This window comes from Quercus lobata, chromosome 10, assembly GCF_001633185.2.
Source record: "Quercus lobata isolate SW786 chromosome 10, ValleyOak3.0 Primary Assembly, whole genome shotgun sequence".
In the NCBI taxonomy this organism is placed as follows: domain Eukaryota; kingdom Viridiplantae; phylum Streptophyta; class Magnoliopsida; order Fagales; family Fagaceae; genus Quercus; species Quercus lobata.
The window spans coordinates 39,398,019-39,417,996 of NC_044913.1; the positions used below are offsets into that span (position 1 = coordinate 39,398,019).

Here is a 19,978-nt window from a genome sequence, read left to right on the forward strand (position 1 = left end):
GCTTACCTTGCAAAAAATTTCCACAAATTCCTGAAGTTCAAGAACAGTGGGAAATTTGGTGATAAAAGGAAATTCACAAGTTCCGAAAAGGAGAAGGACTTCAAAAAGAGAGACGGGAAGGAGTCCCAATCTAATCAAGAAGTCACTTGTTTTGAATGTAATGGACATGGTCATTTCGAAAAGGAATGTCCTAATTACTTAAGATTGAAGGGCAAGGTGTATGCCACCACCCTCAGTGACTCAAATTCCTCCACCTCTGATTTGGAGGATAGTTGTGATGAAGAATGGAACTTCTCAGCATTTATGACTATTGCTGATGTTAAATCATCAGAGGACTTGAATTTGCTTGTGCAAGAACTTGGGGAGCATAGTGATGAAGAATCCATGGGAATTGTAGAATAATCGGATGCTAAAGAAGATGAAGATGCAGCCAGTCTTCAAGAAAATTACAACTCTCTCCTTGAGAAGTCGGGAGAGTATGCAAGGGTGGCCAAGGCGGCTGTGAAGAAGATGAAGAAAGCAGAGGAGGACTATAGAAGTCTCCTAGTAAGATATAAGGAGGCCAAGTGTGAGATTGAGATGCTAAATGGTGAGCTAACCGAAGCTTACACCAAGGTGAAATTCCTTGAGCTTGAGGTGGTTCAAGCAAATGCCAAGGTAGAGAGAGTATCCACAAAGAAGCTTGATGATGTCCTCTCTCATCAAAAACCCTTCTCCTACAAAACCAGATTAGGATACACAGGAGAAAGTAGATCAACTGTGAATATCTCCAAAGAAGTGAAGTTTGTGAAGGCTAAAGAGCCAGTTATAGATGCCCCTACTGTGGAGAAGGCAAAGGTTGAGAAAAAGAAGAATGTGGCTGACCAACAGGTGTTGAAAAAACCCCGTAACCAATCTGTGGTCAAGTCTAAAGCCAAAGGGAAATCTCTTCCAAGATCACAAAGAGGTTCGAGAACAAACCATGTATGTCACCATTGTGGACTTCAAGGGCACACTAGACCAAATTGTCATAAGCTAAGAGCATTGAAGAATGCAAGTGATCAAAGGTCAAAAGGACCAAGAAATGACAAGAGGACTTGGGCTGTTGAGTCATCAAGAGGTAGAAATGGTGATCCCGGTGTGGTGGACGTGATGAAGATGATCGGTGCATTCACCACTTGCTTGGAAAGCTTCACTAGAAGGTTTGAAAGTTCTAACTCTTGTACCCAATCCAAACGCACGTGACATGTGGGTGAAGAAGGGTATTTATGCATAAGCATTACAACATGTCCATGCATTAATACTTCCAATGTTCTGTGACTATGCTTGGTTGTGTGTTGCTGCTAGTTTGAGTTGATAATTGTTTGTTTGTTTGCTTTTGGTTTAAATGTTTTTACATTGGTTTTTTTTATCAATCTTTTCTTGTTTTTATGTCAAAAATCCCAAAAAAAAAAAAAAACACATAAGAAGTAGAAAATCTAAAAAGTTTGATCGACATCATTGAGTTTTGTCTCAAAAACACATTTTGCCTTGTACCTTAGTACAAATGGCCTTGTGCATTTATGAGCGTAGCTTGTTCCCTATGCGTTCCATATCTTTGTGGGAGAAATCTTGACATCTATGTGACTGTTGTAAATAGATCTTCAAACTTGTCATGAATGATTAGTCAATGGTATTGTTGATCTTGAGACAAGCATAGACTTGTGCCTATATATCTTCCCACTAATTTATTTTATTGTTTTTACTTAAAGAGCTCACCAAATGTAAATCTCAAAATGAAAAGAGATATTGAGCTGCAAAAGCCTGTCACACATACTAGTATTTTACTAGGAAAAAGGGAAAGCGACGTAAAATGAAATGTATAATGCCCAAAAAGCCAAAGGCTAACTCATCAAATTGAAATATCAAAAATTTTAGGAATCGACCTCACAATGAGATGTATTGATTCAAGAAGATCAAATGATATGATGTATATGGAGCCAAATGAAAAGCTTCACAAGTTATGTAATCAAGTTTTGTGAGAGGTCATTTTATCTAGTGCTAATTGTGTATGGCTTGGTTGAATCGATCATTGAAGCTTCACGTTAGACTAAGGACTATCTCATTGTTGATATTCACACACATCACACATGTCTATGTTCAATGAATGCCATACTCATTTGTGTGATTGTACTTGATTAAATGTGTTTTCACATGCTCAATTTTTGTTGATCAAACAAAAAAAGATTTTTGAGTGTTTTAGTTTCTTTTGGAAAGTATTTTGTTTTTACAAAAATTGTCAAAATTTTCAAAAACAGTGTTGCCCTGTTTTGGCGACTCAATTGCGGGCTAGTCTAGTTGCATGTCCCAGTCGCGAGCCCACACAGAGATTTTTTGCCACTCACTAGCGGGTTATTGTCCTAGTCGCGAAAAATACTTAGAATATTTTTCAAAATTTGGGTTTTTAATGTTTCTCGCTGCTCAGTCTAGCGACTTATTCGCGGGTGGAAGGTCTAGTCGCGAGGGGTACACAGAAATTTTTGCGACTTACCTCGCGACTTTCTCACAGGTAGAACTTCTAGTCGCGAAAAACACTTAAAAAAATTTTCAAAAATGTTGGTTTCAAAGAGTCTCACAACTTACCTTGGCGACTTGCACGCGACTTAAATCAGTCGCGAAAATCGCGTGTTTTGCGCAAATGGTCAGTTTTTAAAACCTTTTTGAGTTTTCCCTCGAAATTTTGTGTCTGTTCATTGTCCTCCCCGTGTTTACCTCTCTCAAACCCACTGTGTTTGTCACTTAAACCTTCATTGTTGTTCATCATTTTGACTTCAATCTTCAAGAAAAAGGTATGGGTTTTTCTTATTTTCTCTATACATTTCATTTTATAGCCTTGTTTTCTTGATTTTGTCTGATTGCTATTATGATTTGAGATATATATATATATATATATATAGTGTTTGAACTTGGGTTTGCTCATTTTGTTAAGGTTAGGTGTTTGGGTTTTGTTGCTTTTGTTTTTAGGATGCTAGATATTGTTATTATCATGTTTGATTTTCATCCTTGAGTATGTTTACAGATTTGCCCTATGTTGAACATACCATACCCATTGAGATATGTCTTATAGACATGCTTATTTTTAAAATTGTTGTAATAGACTCTATTTGAGAGTATGGTTGATTCACAATGTTTGTCTATTGCATGTTTGGAGTATGTGTTTGATTGTGTTCCCTAGGATGTTGATGTTAGGTTTCTGTGTTTAATGTAACAATGTGGTATGCCTTCTGTTTTGAGTACTCTCATTCAATGTTAATCCTGAACTGTGTTTGGTTTGACTGTTTGGTATAATACTCTGTCCTTTTCTATGCCACTAACATGTTACTAATGTTTTAAGTTTCCATCTATTATTTTTTGTTTTGTTGGGCTTTGCTGCTATGTTATGCAGATGACTCCTACCAAGAAGAAAATTACTGCCAAGAAGGGTGATAAAAGGCTGAAGATGGACAATACCAAGTTTAGGTCTCCTCAACACTTTGAGAGATATAGAGAGTTCTACTTAAAGGCACCTCTCATCCAGGAGAGATTTATTGACTTAGTGGATTTGAAGGAAACCTTCATTTCAAGCTGTTTTGAGGGTAGGGGTTGGGATAAGCTTTTGAGTGACCTACCTGAAGTTTGTGATCCTTTGATCAGGGAATTTTATGCCAATGTAGTGTTAAGAGACCATGAGATAAATTGTTGGATACGAGGAAAGGAATTTACCATAGATGTGGATGACATAGATGATGTGTTAGGTTTTGAGGGCATGGATGATCATGATTTCACTCATTATAAGGATAGGATGATGTCCTTAGAAACTGTTCAGACACATATTGGTGGAGTGAGAAAGGAGAGATGCCTCAACACCGCAACCTTTCCAGTAGATATGAGGTGTCTAACAGTGATTATGATGTTTAACCTATACCCAGTGAAGAAGCTGACCACAATCAACAATGCCAGAGCCATCTTCCTTATGGAGCTCAAGTAGAAAACCTACATAGACCTCAGTGCTCACATCTTTTACACCATTGTGGATGAGACCAGAACAACCACCAGGGCCAAGCTGATTTTCCCTAGCCTTCTTATGAGGCTTTTTAGGTTAAAAGGTGTTGAGATCCGTCAAGATATCAGCCTAATGTCTACTCCCTCAACAGTTAACAAGCTAACCATCACAAGGATAAGAGTTCGTCTTCCGGGTGATGAAGAGGAAGGTGACCAAGAAAAAGGTGAACCCATGGACACTAAGATAGAGGCTACAGGAGAACTCTCAAGCTCAAGAGGTTGTGGCAAGAGGAGCAGAGCTTCATCTTGATTGGTTGTACCTTCAGATGCATTCCAAATCATCTTAGAGAGGATTAATGGGCTCAGAGATGTCTAGAATGAACAATCTGACAGACTGACTGCACTTCAAGATCAAATGAACATCCTCTCAGCAAAGTTTGATATCTTCTTCACCCAACAGTGACCCTTTGGCCATTCTAGTCAAAAAGGGGGAGATTTTTGGGGTATCTCTTGAAGGGGACTGCCAGTTTGAGGGGGACCTTGCATAAAACTTACATTTAGCAGTTTTTACCTTAGTTTTTATTTTAGGTTTATGTTGATGGAGTTGGTACGATGTTTTGAACAATATTTTTATTATGGGTTTGCTACATATGTTGTTAAACACTTTGGTTAATTTCTTGGTTTTTAAACTCATGGTAGGTTTATGTGATTAAGTTTTAAAACTTGTGTTTTTATGGTTTAATGATTATAAGTTTATGTTCAGTTTTTATGTACCTTGGGTTTTTGTACCTTTGCTTTGTAGCGTAGTATTTGTTGTTTAATGTTTTGCATTTTCTTTAAGTACATCACTCTTGTGTCCTTTGTTGGATTTTTATCCTTGATGCATTTACCTAGTGTTTATGTATCGGTTGAGTGTTGGACATGCAAATGATACTTTGCATTGAGCTTATTAGCTTGCATGTCTGGATGTTCATTCCTTGTGTGAATGAGCATTGTGGTCAATATTTATAGTGATGGTTTGTTTTTGGTCAAGTCATGATTTATTCATTAATTTCATTTTTGCTTGATCGCATTGTGCTTGCTCCATATGCATTACAAGGTTTCTGCATACAATGATCATATTGTGTTGTTGTGTTTCAAGAGATACTTGTTCTTATGGTTCAAGAGCTTCACAGATTCTAGAGTTAGGTGTGAGTGACTTTTGTTCAAATGTTCCCAACTCACATGTTAAGTCTAGAGTTTGTTTTAGGGTTTTGTCACAAAATAGCCAAAGGGGGAGATTGTAAGGTTGAATTTAATCAACCATCTTGTTGGCTTTATTTCGTGCCAAATTTGCTTGTAATTTAGCAATTAGTAACCCTGTGTTTAGGTGAGAATCATGTAAGGGTAATGTGTGAAAGAGTGTGAAGAAATGCTCAAGACTGTGCAGTGAAGCAGGGACTTGTGGCTGGATCTCACAGGTGGTTCGCGGCTTGTAAGCCGCCAGAAGATGCACACAAGTGAAGCATGCAGAGAAGCTGAACCGTCATGCCAGCTGTAGCACTACAGGACAAAATGTCCAGACTGGCCATTCAGTTAGCTCACGGCTTGGACTCACGACTCAGTCAAGTCGCGAGGCCAAGTCGCCAGTCCACTTAGTTATGGAAAAACTGACTCTTCGCATTCCTTTCTCACTCCAATATAAATACCCCTTATACCCATGAAATATTGAGAGTTTCCAGAGAGAATTTTGAGAGAGAAACCCTAGAGAAAAACAAGATTGACTCATCCACAATCTTTACAGAGTAACTCTTCAAATTCCTCAACTCTTACCCTCTCCATTGTTACATCCTTGAGAGGTCCACTAGCCAAAACCTTTTCTCACCATACCCATATCTGTGAGAAGGCTATTTGGTGCTTGACAAGCAGTTAGGAAGGGACCAATTCATATTGGTTGATGCTATGGGTTATAGCAGAATTCGGTAAGCTAAAGAAGAAATAGGTTCGGCGTAACCTCATTGGAATGGGAGCTTGGAGGGCTTAGGTACACTGGGTAGATTAGACTTTGAGGGTCTTCTGCTGTTCATGTATCCCAAATTGATTCTTTAATGGATTATTGACTGCATAGAGGGCGGCAGAGAGTTTTTACTCCGAGGGTTTCGGTTTCCTCTTCGATAACACGTCGCTGTGTTGTCCTTGTGTTTGCATCTCTTTTCCTTAATCTTTGCCATTTAATTTCTATTGTGGATGTGATTTTATTTGGTTTAGATTATGTTATCAATTCTATTTTAACTTATTTACATTTTCCGCACGTACATGGTTTGTTGATAAGCTTGAATTGGTAATTTGTAAATTGGGGCTCTAAACGTTCATAGGTGTTTTATACACATTTTGAACATTCAAGATTGTAGAAGGCTCTTTATGGCTCCAAACAAGCTGTTAGAGCTTGGTATGATCGACTTACACATTACCTCTTGGATAGAGGATTTAAAAGAGGATATGCCGACTGAGCTCTATTTGTCAAGAATGATGAGAACTATCTCCTCATGGGTCAAGTATATGTTGATGACATAGTATTTAGAGCTACCATTGATGCTCAAGCTATAGAGTTCTCCGAGGAGATGAAGAAAGAGTTTGAGATGAGTATGGTGGAGGAGCTTACATTTTTCTTGGACCTTTAAGTCAAACAAAAGAAGGAGGGCATATTCATTTCACAAGAAAAATATGCTAGAAATATTGTCAAAAAGTTTGGACTGGATTCCAAAAAGCATGCCTCCACTCCCATGAGTTCATCTAGAAAGCTTAATCTTGATCCTTCTGGGGTAGAAGTGAGTCCAACTTTGTATAGGAGCTTACTCTATCTTACGGCAAGTAGATCGGATATTGCTTTTAGTGTGGGAGTTTGTGCTCAGTATCAAGTTGCTCCGAAGGAATCTCATCTGACAGTGGTGAAGCAAATCATAAGATATGTCAATGGCACTCCAGATTATGGCTTGTGGTACTTAAAGGATTCTAATGCTTGCCTTGCAGGTTATTTAGATGCAGATTGGGCTGGAAGTGTAGATGACCATAAAAGTACCTCAAGTGGCTGTTTTTATCTTGGGAACAATCTTGTCACTTGGATGAGCAAGAAACAAAATTATGTGTCTCTCTTTACAGCAGAAGCAGAGTACATAGCTACTGGGAGTTGCTGCACACAACTTCTCTGGATGAAGAAGCTACTTCATGACTACGAGATTCCCTAAGATACAATGTGTGTGTTCTGTGATAACACCAGTGCTATAAATCTATCTAAGAATCCGGTTTAGCATTCAAAGTCAAAGCACATAGAGACACGTTACCATTTCATCCGGGATTTGGTCGAAGATAAAGTTGTGTGTATTGAATTCAAACATATAGACAACCAAAAGACAAATATCTTCACTAAACCTCTTGATGGTCCATGGTTTGAATCACTTCGTAAGACCATTAGTGTTGGTACAATTCCTTGAATCTCATGTGTGATGTGTGCTTTACTTATATATTTTGGATTTGCTCCCACAGTTGTTTAGCACACACTATCTTATTGGCTATTTATATAGCATGTTTGTGTTTGTTTGTTATTTGCTTTGAATGTTTTTACATTTTTTTTTTTTTTTATCAATCTTTTACTTGTTTCTGTGTCAAAAATGCAAAAACACATAAAAAGTAGAAAATCCAAAAAAGTTTGATCAGCATTTTTGTGTTATGTCACATGCATATTTTACCTTGTACCTTTATACAAATGGCTTTGTGCATTTATGAGCATAGCTTGTTCTTTGTGCACTCATATCATCGTGGGAAAAATCTTGACATCTATGTGATTGTTGTAAATAGGGACTCAGCTTCTGTCCAGTGTCCAGTGGCCATTGGACAGAAACCAGACCCTGTAAATAGATCTTCAAACTTGTCATGAATGATTAGTCAATGGTTTTGTTGATCTTGAGACTTGCATAGACTTGTGCCTATATATCTTCCCACTCTTTTATTTTTGTTTGCTTACAGAGCTCAACCAATGCAAATCTCAAAATGAAAAGAGATAATGTGTTGCAAAAGTCATCGCACATACTAGTATTTGACTAGGAAAAAGGGAAAGCGACTTATATGAAAATGTATGATGCCCAAAAAGCCAAAGGCTTGTTCATCAAATTGAAATATCTAAAATTTCAGGCATCGATCTCAAAATGAGATGTATTGATTCAAAATGATCAAATATTATGATGTGTATGAAGCCAAATGAAAAGCTTCAAAGTTCATGTTATCAAGTTTTGTGGGAGGTCATATATGCATACTTCTATAATTGAGATTGGTCACTTTTCCTCGTGCTAGTTGTGTATGTCTTGGTTGAATTGATCATTGAAGCTTCACATTAGCCTAAGGACTATCTCATCTTTGATACCCACACACATCACACATGTCTATGTTCAATGAATGTCTTATTCATTTGTGTGATTATACTTGATTAAATGTGTTGCACATGCTTGATTATATGTTGATCAAACATAAAAAGATTTTTGAGTGTTTTAATTGTTTTTGGAAAGTTTCTTTTTGTTTTGAAAAACTTTCAAAACATCAAAAATTGTGCAACTCTGTTTTGGTGACTCACTCTCGCGAGTCAATCTAGTCGCGAGCATACTCAAAAGCTTTCACAACTCTCTGGCGAGTCAGGCCCCCAATCACGAAAAAGACTTAGAAAAATTTTCAAAAATCTGGGTTTTTAGGATTTTTGTGACTCAGTTTGGTGACTGGTCCGCTAATGGAAGCTCTAATCGCTAGTTTTACTCAGAATGTTTGGCAACTCTCGTCGTAACTTTCTCGTGGGTGGAACTTCCAGTCGCAGAAAACACTTAGACAAATTTCAAAATTTTGTCACATGAGTTTTTGGCGACTTGAATTGGTGACTTGTTCGTGACTCCATTCAGTCGCGAAAATCGCATGTTTTGCACAATGAGGATTATTTTCAGGGCAATTTTCAAAAACTTTTCATTTTTCCCTTGCTTATTGTGACTGTTCATTGTCTCCCTCTTCCAAACTCACCGTGTTTTCTCACAAAACCTCCACTTTCTTCATCATCTCTTCACCAATCTTCAAAAACAAGGTATTGGTTATCTTATTTTCTCAAAGTATTTCATGTTTCTAGCCTTTGATTTCTTGGATTTTGTGTTTTTGTTGAGTTTTGAAAATATGATGTTCGAATATGGTTTGGGTATATTTTGTTGAGTTTGTTATTTGGGTTTTGTTGGATTTGGGTGTATGTTGCCTACAATACATGTTCTTCATGTGTGCTTCTCATTTTTGAGTAGTATGTCTTGTTTGTGTTGTGTTGTCATATCATGCTCATTGTAAAATGTCTCAAAGACATTTACTTGTGTTTCTGAGGACTTCATGATTTAGAATGTGCTTAGCCTTGCCTGCACATGCATCACATATGCACACCACATGCACCAGTGTTGCACATACTTAAATAAATGCCATGTTTTTGCATTTCCATCAGGCTAGCTACACATTATTGCATATTTGGTTCATTCAACATGTTTGAGTGAGATTTCTTCCTATTTATGATTATGTGCTTATTTCATGGACTAACCTGGATCTAATTAAGTTTGTGTTTGTGTCTTATGGTTTTGCAACTGGTTCTCTGCTATGTGTCTGTTCTTTTGCAGATGTCTTGTCTTTCCTCTCGTGGAAAAGAACCAGTGATTGATGTTCCATCATCCCCTGTTTCAAAACGGACCTGACGTTCATCTCATGACTCAAACAGTGAGAGATTCAGGACTCCCCTTGATTCTCAGAAAATCTCCAGTATTTTTGAAGAAGCTCCTATTGTGGTGGAACAGATTGTGAAATTTGATACCCTGGGAACAACTTTTATTCCTAGGATTTTTGAAGAAAAAGATTAGACTAATCTATTTGGGAACTTCGAGGACTTGATTGATGAATTAGTTAAGGAGTTCTACTCAAATGCTAGATTCACCAAGGTTGAATTGAAGTGTTAGGTATGAGGAAAGGAATTCATCATCACTCCAGACTACATTGCAAAGGTCCTTCGAATTAATTGATCGGAAAATGCAGACCTCACTCCATATAATGATAGACTTCCTCAAGTACAAGATATTCTTCAAATTCTTGGGCTAGATCATGAGATTTCATCCAAAGGCATTTCCATTGGAACTGCAAAGTTTGCACCTAAACCGAAGACTCTCACATTGATCATGTTCTCCAACCTTTATCCATTATCTAACACCGGCTTCATTAAACTTGGAAGAGAATAGTTTTTATGTGATCTCATCACTAGAGTTTCGATTGATATTTGTGCTCACATTTTTCAGACAATAGGAAAAATAGCAGCACGATTGGCAGCACAAATGTGTCTTCCTTTTTGTAGTCTTCTCATGAAGATCATGGTTCTTGAAGATGTTCACCCACCAAAAGATGGAAAAATACTGGTTCGTCTTTGCCCAATATCCATGGTGTCTCTTCAAGCGAGCAAAAGTCACTCTTTCAAAGCACCTGAGAGTGAATCTTTCTCTCATGCCACTCCTTCCGGTCATGGCTCAGCCACTCACACTACGTCTGGGCATACTGAGACTACATCTCCTCTCACTCCTAAGCTACAGACGACTAGCACTCAACATGTACAATCTAGCTCTCAAGCTGATAGGTTGAGCACTTTGATTAAGGGTTTGCATCAGCATATTTCTAGATTTGAATTTGCTCTCTACTCCACCAACAATCAAGTTTAAATTCATCTCACGGCCATTGAGACACAGTTAGATGCTATTCAAAGCAAACTAGAGGAAAACCTTTAGCTATTTGTGCCAAAAGGGGGGAGAGCAACGATAGCATAAAATAAGGGGGAGAGCAACACAAGAAGTAAAATGTGCATATTGACAAGGGGAGTTGTGTGAGCTCAAAAGGAGGAAGCTAATATATACACACACATACACACACACACACACACTTTTGGATAGTTGAACCATTGTTTGGCTAGTCTAGTTTACAACTTATTTGTTATAGTTCCTTTTATCTCTTGGATGGTTACATTGGTTTTGTTTAAAGCTTTCAGTACATTAGTTTAAATCTTTCAGTTCATATTCAGTACTTTATTATGTACCTTTGCTTTATAGCTTAGTACTTTTAGTTAATGTTATGCATTTTCTTTGGTACATCAGTCTTGTGCCCTTGTTGGATTTTATATTCTTAATGTAATTACCTTGTGTTTTTGTATCAGTTGAGTGTTGGACATGCAAATGATACTTTTCATTGAGCTTATTAGCTTGCATGTCAGGATGTTCATTCCTTGTATGAATGATCATTGTGATCACTAGTTATAGTGATTGTTCTTGTTTGGTCAAATTATGCTTTATTGCTTTAATCTTTACTACTTGATCGCATTGTGCTTGCTCCATATGCATTTCAAAATTTCTACTTACAATGATCATCTTGTGTTATTGTTTTCAAGAAAAACTTGTTCGTATGGTTCAAGAGCTTCACAGTTTCTAGACTTAGGTGTGAGTGAGTTTTGGCAACTGTTCCTGTTAGGACATATGTGATTCACTTGTTAGGAACATATGTCACTATTTTATGTAATTGGCTTATCCTTTGACAAAACGCACTTTACTTGTATTTGGGTAGATTTAGGATGTGTCTAAATAATTCAAGAAACCATGTTTCAAGATCAAGTGTTGAAGCCTTCAAATTTGTCCAAGAAAACAAGCTGAAAGTGTAGAGTTACTAAAGCTCGACAGCTAGCATGTGTCGAGGTTTAAGAAGCTGTTTCAGCCTCGTGGCTTGACAGCTATCTCGACAGATGCTCGACAGCTTCTATCTGTCGAGGTTTAAAGAAACAGAAATTTTGTTATGTTTTTCTTGGAATCCGTGAATATGTCTTTGGGCCTTCTTTTCTCCTAACCCTAGACATATAAAAGGATTGTTTTAAGGGCCGTCAAACAGTTCATAAGTTGCACAAGCATTGAGCAAATTCTGTTTAAGCGAATTGTGATTGGAGACGAAGTTCTTGCCTTAATTCATCTCTTTCTCTTGAAGAAGTTGCTGTGCATGTGCACTGTAGGGTTTTGTGACCAAGCATCTTCTTGATCTTTATCATGTGGATGAACTGAAGAACTTTGCAGCCAACAACCTTCTTAGTTGGTGATTGAAGTCGCGTACTAGGATCCGCGCAATTGGTTAGTTACGTACTTGGGAGCCATGCATCAAAAGGGGAAACTATCACTACAGAACAAGTCCAATTGGATATTATGGTAAGGGTTCAACTGTAGGTTGGTAAGATACTTGGGATTCCTTTACTTGTAACCGCTTGTTGTGATAATAGTAGAGTTTCAAGAGTGGTGACTTGAAAATCACCCGGTGGGGTTTTTGCCGTTAGGTTTTCCCCATTCGTAAACAAATCACCATGTTATTTATTTTCCGCTATATAATTAGTTTATTGGTGATTTGTTTGTGTTACCATGTTCTTTGCATGTTAATATGATTAATTAATAAACTTGGCTAATTAATCAATTAATTCATCACAAGGGGTTAATTCATTTTTGGCCTATCAAGTAGTATCAGAGCGGGTACACTCTGATTGGATTAATTTCCTGAGTTTGATCCTTGACTCCCGTTGTCATGGATTGTGGACAATCTCTTTTGATTCCTCCTTTATTTGATGGAACTAATTATGCGTACTGGAAAATTTGTATGAAAGTTTTTTTGTAGGCTCTAGGTGAACAGGTATGGCAAGCTGTTGAAGTTGGCTGGATTAAGCCAAAGGAAGCACCAATGGATTGGGATGATGCAACAATCATAGCGGCAAATTTCAACAGTAAGGCCTTGAATGCTTTATTTTGTGGGGTGACCAATGAGGAATTCAAGAAAATATCATCCACGTAAGTTGCCAAGGAAGCATTGACCATTCTTGAGATCACCTATGAAGGTACCAAGGTAGTAAAGACTGTGAAACTTCAAAGACTCACTAGTAGTTTTGAAGAAATAAGGATGGAGGAGGATGAGACCTTTGATGAGTTCTATGTTAAACTTATGGATATTGTGAATTCTACCTTTAATCTTGGAGAATCTATTACGGAATCCAAAATTGTTAGGAAAATCCTTAGGTCCCTTCCTGAAAGATTCCATGCCAAGATCATTGTCATTGAAGAAGTCAAGGATATTGATCAACTTCCTTTGATTGAGCTTGTAGGGAACCTTCAAACTTATGAGATGGGATTAGGCTCAATGGGAAAAGGTGGAAAGAGTAAAAACTTGGCTCTTAAGGGTATAGAGGAAGAGATTGAGGACTCTGAAGATGAAGATGAAAGTGAAGATGAAGATAAGGATGAGGATCTAACTTTCATAACCGATGAGATTATCAAGCTTCTTCAATTTAGGAAAAATGATAAGGGCAAACCTCCTAGGAAATCTAAATCCTCTAGGAAGGGTAAGAATGAGAAACCCCTCATCTAATGCCATGAGTGCAAAGATTTTGGTCATATGAGGATAGAGTGCCCAAACTACCTCATGAAGGAAAAGACCAAGGAGTCCAAAGATAAAGGGTTGATTGCTACTTGGAGTGATACTGAGAATGACTCTTCTGATGAGTATGTGGATGAATGTCGTCACATTATGGCCTTTATTGCCACAACCGATAAGGTGATTGTGGAAAGTGCTAGTGACAGTGAGGATTTTTCTGATGATAAAGTATCCAAGAAATTGACACTTTAGGAAGCCTATGATAAGCTATACACTGAATTTATAAAATCTGAAAAGACTTCTCATCTTTGTAGAAAAGAGCTTAATGAGGTAAAAATTGAAAAAGCTGATCTGTTAGTCAAACTAGATGAGACTACAACGTTAGTTGAGACTCTTGTTGTAGAGAACACCTCATTAGAAGAGAAGGTCAAGAATCTTGAGGTTGACCTTAGTTAAGCTAGAACTCAAATTGAGAGGATGTCTAGTGGAAAGCTTGATGAGGTATTGAGTACTCAAAAGCCTAGTTCTAACAAGACTGGCTTAGGATATGCTGTTTCCTCCAGCCCCTCCTCTTCCACGGCTTCTAGATTAAGGACTGTCTTTGTGTCTCAATTTGAGAAAGGTAATAAAGGTATGAAATCCAAAACTTTTTTGGCTTATTCTAAATCTTTGTTATACCTCATGTTTGTCACCATTGTGGTGTTTCTAGACACTTTAGTTCTAATTGCTTTAAGTTGTATCCTCATAAGCAATTGTCCAAACGGTCACAACTTTCCTCTTAAGTCCCTACACCTTTATTTGGAGAGTTATTAAAAGTCTTGAGCTTTTTAACTCAATTTCAAAAGAATTTTAATTTTTCTATGTCCTTTAGTAGACATACTAGGACACGTGCCTTTTCATCTTCACGGCTAAAGACTTGTGCTGTGTGGGTGAGAAAGGAGCCTAAGACTTAATTGTCTTTTCTGTTTGTCCTCTGCTTTAATTCTTTCTATCTAAAGTAGACTCTTTTTGCTTGATTTCTTATCTATTTTTGGAGTCATGTTTTCATGCATTTGCACCTTTCTATCATGCCTTCATGCATATGCATATTTCTTTCATGCCTTCATGTTGTTTATTTGTTTTTTTTTTTTTTTTTTTTTTTTTTTTAAAAAAAAAAAAAAAAAAAAAAAGGAAAAATCAGAAAAATAGAAAAATAGTGTATTTTGTGTTTATTGGTACTTGTGTACTTTGGATGGCCATTGAAACAAAATTTTCTAAATTTCGTATCTTTTGTAACTTAAATGAACATTTTTATGCACAACTAAGCAAGTGAGCTTTGTAGCTCTTGTTTGTGATGAGTAAGATTAAGTTATCTCTTGTACTTAACATTCATATCACTCTTTTTGACGGGAAGGACTAAAAATTCTAAGAGAAAGGCATAAATAACCATCTCACCACTGTTGCCTGCCAATCATAATATGACACCTGTATGCTTCAACATAGCAAAAGTGTAGTGTCAATGACATTTGTATGCTTCGGCATAGCAAAAGTGTAGTGTCAATGACATTTGTGTGTTTCGGCATAGCAAAATTGGAATGTCAAATGCTTACCATCATTGGGTAATTTCTTTTCTCTCTCTTATATGCCCATGCATAATTTGCTTAAATAAAAATATGCAAAGAAAACAAAAAACAAAAAGATAAAAAATGCTTTAAATATGGTTGCAGGTATGTATTCTAGGAGATGTGGGATTTATAGGATGTACCTCGAAGGTAATAGTCCCCATCAAGCAGTTATGATTGTGTGTGAGTTAAAAGTGATTTTCTCATATCTCAAATCGTCATAACATGTATACATTTATGCAATTTTGCGATATTTTTCACACACAACACGCAATATTCTTTACTACTCTTGATACATGTGCAGGTATAATGTAATTTGGCCATCACAAGGTTTTACATGTGTTAATGTATGCTTACTAAACTGTCTTAACTTGTTTTTTGAAATATAAAAATTGGTTAGACTTGTTTAGTGTGTGTGTGTGTTTTGGGATCTTTGCGCATAACATTTTTCTTGTTGAGAGATTTGTTTTTCACATGTTTTGCATCCTTCTATTATCTTGTTATCTATAACATCTTGTTTCATTACATTCATGCATTTATATGGATTTCTTGTGCCCCCTTGATCATCCTTGATCATTTTTCTTGTACCCTTTGTCAATCATGACAAAAAGAGGGAGAAATTGTTGTTGTTGTTGTTGTTGTTTTTTTTTTTTTTTTTCTTAAATATTATTATTATTATTTTTTTTTAAGATTCTACATGTTAGGGGGAGAAATACATGCCTGTGTAAGGGGGAGATGTGTTTCATCTTGTTAGGGGGAGTGCTTACCTCCTTCTTCTTGTACACCGGTCTTGTGACCATGTTTACATACATTGTGATTATCTTTGTTATATATAAGATGATGTATGTTTTCTTCACCTACCTCTACATGTGTTGTTTCTTTTCTCTCTTTATACACATGTTTCTTTACTTGTATGCAATTTATTATTTCTGTTTCACACAAAGATGCCTTGATGAGTTTTGTTTAAAGTGTTTCAGAAATACAGGTTGTCAAGGTCTTCTTGCAAAGTTTTTCAAGAGTTTGTGTTAGGATAGATTTTATTGTATTCAACAAGTGAGTATGAGTTGAGTAATTTATGACTTTTCTCATATGTTCATTTGTTTGTTGTGGTTTTGTCATGGATTGCCAAAGGGGGAGATTGTTAGAATATATGTGATTCACTTGTTAGGAACATATGTCACTATTTTATGTAATTGACTTAGCCTTTGGCAAAATGCACTTTACTTGTATTTAGGTAGATTTAGGATGTGTCTAAATACTTCAAGAAACCATATTTCAAGATTAAGTGTTGAAGCCTTCAAGTCTGTCCAAGAAAATAAGCTGAAAGTGTAGAGTTACTAAATCTCAACAGCTAGCTTGACAACTAGCATGTGTTAAGGTTTAAGAAGCTGTTTCAGCCCCATGGCTCGACAGCTAGCTTGACAGATGCGCGACAGATCTGTCGAGGTTTAAAGAAACATAAATTCTGTTATATTTTTCTTGGAATCCGTGAATGTGTCTTTGGGCCTTCTTTTCTCCTAACTCTAGACATATAAAATGATTGTTTTAAGGACCGTCAAATAGTTCACAAGTTGCACAAGCATTGAGCAAACTCTGTTCAAGCAAACTGTAACTGGAGACGAAGTTCTTACCCTAGTTCATCTCTTTCTCTTGAAGAAGTTGCTGTGTATGTGCACTGTAGGGTTTTATGACCAAGTATCTTCTTGATCTTCATCGTTTGGATGAACTGAAGAATTTTGCAGCTAACAACCTTATTAGTTGGTGATTGAAGTCACGTACTGGGATCCGCGCAATTGGTTAGTCACGTACTTGGGAGTAGTGTATCGAAAAGGGAAACTGTCACTATAAAACAAATCCAATTGGGTATTGGGGTAAGGGTTCAACTGTAGGTTGGTAAGGTATTTGAGATTCATTTACTTGTAACCGCTTGTTGTGATAATAATGGAGTTTCGGGAGTGGTGACTTGAAAATCATCCGATGGGGTTTTTGCCGTTAGGTTTTCTCCATTCGTAAACAAATCACCGTGTTATTTATTTTCCACTGCATAATTAGTTTATTGGTGATTTGTTTGTGCTACCACGCGCTTTGCATGTTAATTTGATTAATTAATAAACTTGGTTAATTAATCAATTAATTCATCACAAGGGGTCAATTCGTTTTTGGCCTATCAGTTCTCAACTCACATGTTAAGTCTAGAGTCTGTTTTAGGGTTTTGTCACGGAATAGCCAAAGGAGAAGATTGTAAAGTTGAATTTATTCAATCATGTGTTGGCTTTATTTCGTGCCAAATTTTCTTGTAATTTAGCAATTAGATACTCTGTATTTAGGTGGGAATTATGTAAGGGCAATGTGTGAGAGAGTGTGAAGAAAGCTCAAGATGTGTGCACTCAAGAAGAGCCTTGCGACTAGATCTCGCGACTGGCTCGCGATTGGCAAGTCGCCAGAATGACACACATGTGAAGCATGCAGGGGGAGCTGAAGGGTTATGACAGCTGGAGTAGTACAGGACAAAACTTCCAGTCTGGCTAGGTAGTTAAATCGCGACTCAAACTCGTCACTTGTTCCAGTCGCGAGCTCAAGTCGCCAGAATGCCCTGTTTGGTTGTAACTAACTCTTCACATTCCTTATACACCCTACTATAAATACCCTTTTACCCACAAAATGTAGAGATTTTTCAGAGAGAATTTTGAGAGAAAGACCCTAAAGAAAAACAAAATTGACTCATCCACAATCTTCATCCTTTGATTCTCCAAATTCCTCTACTCTCACCTTCTTCATTGGCATATCCTTAAGAGGTACATTTAGCCAAATCCTTATCTCACCATACCCATATCAGTAAGGAGGTATTTTGGTGCTTGGGAAGCAGTTCAGAGGAGACTAATTCATTTTGATTGATGCAATGGGTGATTGCGGGATCCAGTAAGTTAGAGAAGATAAAGTTTGGCGTAACTCTGTTGGAGCAAGAAGCTTAGAGGGCTTAGGTGTATTGGGTAGATTAGGCTTGGAGGGACTTCTGCTATTCATGTATCCTAACTTCATTCTTTAATGGATTATTGACTGCTTGGAGGGCGGCGGAGAGGTTTTTCGCCGAGTACTTCGGTTTTCTCTTCGGTAACACATCACCGTGTTATCTTTGTGTTTGCATCTTTCTTCCCTTTCTCTTTACCTTTTAATTACTGTTGTGATTGTGATTAATTATGGTTTAGAGTGTGTTACCAATTTGGTTATAGCTTATATTTCATATTCCGAACATATATTGTTTGATTATAAGCTTGTGTTGGTATTTTTGTATTTGGGGATCTAAACGTTCATTGGTGTTTTACACACGTTTTGAACTTTCACAAGTCTTTGTAATGTTTTCTTAAAAATGTATTTAGGAACAATTTAATCCCAATTTGATGTATGAAACAAGACTTGATATGTAATGATACCACTTTTAAGTTATAAATATACTGTTATTGTTATTTTTTTTTTTTTTGAGAAGTAAATATACTGTTATCATTTATTTCAACTTTTGCATAAGTAGTATGATCTTTCACTTTTCAACATAATTAAATTACAAAAATGGCATACACTCTAATTTAGTTGGCTTGATTAAGTTCGATAATCTTGTTCCTGCACTAATCATAGCTTTCCCTTTCTTTCATTCTCCCAACTCGCCCTTCCCACTTCTCTATTTTGATTTGATTTCTACCCCCTTTGGGTTTACCAAACTCAGGTCAAATTCTTATTCGGTTATTCCAACAACAAAGGGATGCTAGACCTCTCTCCCTCTCTCTCTCTCTATATATATATATATGAAGTTTTTGTTTTGTTTTGTTTTTTTGGTTGTGTGTGTGTGTGTGTAAAACTATGTGTTTTTACTTAAAATGGTGGGTAAAGAAAAAAAAAATGCAAAAAGTCAACCCAAAAAATTGGAGGTGAAGCGGTGAATTTTAGCTTAACAAAGTTGACTAAACCAACAAAAAATTTCTAAAAGCATAGCAGAATAACACAACATTTTCATAATATCTTTATAATTTTGTTATATTTTATTTTGACTTGTAAAGAATTGACAGCTCAGTAGTTTTGAAAATATTGTAACGACAACAAAATGTCTTAACATTTTTCACAAAATAAATGCTATGTCCACGACATTTTCACAGCAAATTATAAGTAGTAGATTGTTGCAGGTTGTTATTAGTGAGTAAAAAAGTAGTTTCATTGGTAAGTTTAAATTAAAACTAATAAAAATTTATCACCTATGATTTGTTATGAAAGTGTTGTGAAAAAATAAGTATAATATTGTGGATATAACACTTATTTTTTCACAATACCTCTATTTTTAGTTGTGGATGGTTCTAGACTTTTAGTATGATATTTTATTACTTTATTTTGATCTATAAACAATTAACACTTCAAAATTTGTGAAAATATTGTGCCAATTTGTTATATTAATATTTTATTATAATGTGAAACAGTGCAAATTGGACAAACCAAAAATAATATAGTAAATCTACTGTAGCTTTACCCATTCACCAAAAAAAAAAAAAAAAAAAAAAGTGGCTAGCAAAATAGTAAAAATTGAACAAACCAAAACTCCCATTTACTCTTTTTATATATAGAACGTGTTGTGAAAAATGTTGTTGATGTATCACTTTTTTTTTTTTTTTTCATAATATCTTTATTTTTAGTTGTAGTTGGTTCTAGTATGATATTTTATTTTAATCTATAAGGAATTAACACTTTAATAATTGTGAAAGTATTGTGACAATTTTCTGTGTTACTAACTTATTAAATGTAAATCGGGTAACTAGTAGTTCATATGTCTAAAAAAAAAAGATTCAACTGGCGATATTACAATAAGAAAAAAAAAAAAAAAGGGCCAGTGAACAGTACGTGTTGAATAAACAAAAACACTGTAGCTGTAAGGA

At 36.3% G+C, this 19,978-nt stretch overlaps 1 protein-coding gene across 1 annotated transcript; it reads left to right on the forward strand.

Annotated features, from left to right (window-relative positions):
• The first annotated feature begins 6,761 nt into the window (after positions 1 to 6,761).
• On the forward strand, positions 6,762 to 7,223 carry LOC115964732 (secreted RxLR effector protein 161-like). The gene has a single exon (XM_031083990.1). It carries the CDS (start codon positions 6,762 to 6,764, stop codon positions 7,221 to 7,223), a length of 462 nt encoding a protein of 153 aa, XP_030939850.1.
• The last annotated feature ends 12,755 nt before the right edge of the window (positions 7,224 to 19,978 follow it).

Coding starts and splice junctions, on each gene's coding strand:
- LOC115964732 (XM_031083990.1), top strand. CDS start 6,762: ATGAGTTCATCTAGAAAGCTTAATCTTGATCCTTCTGGGGTAGAAGTG.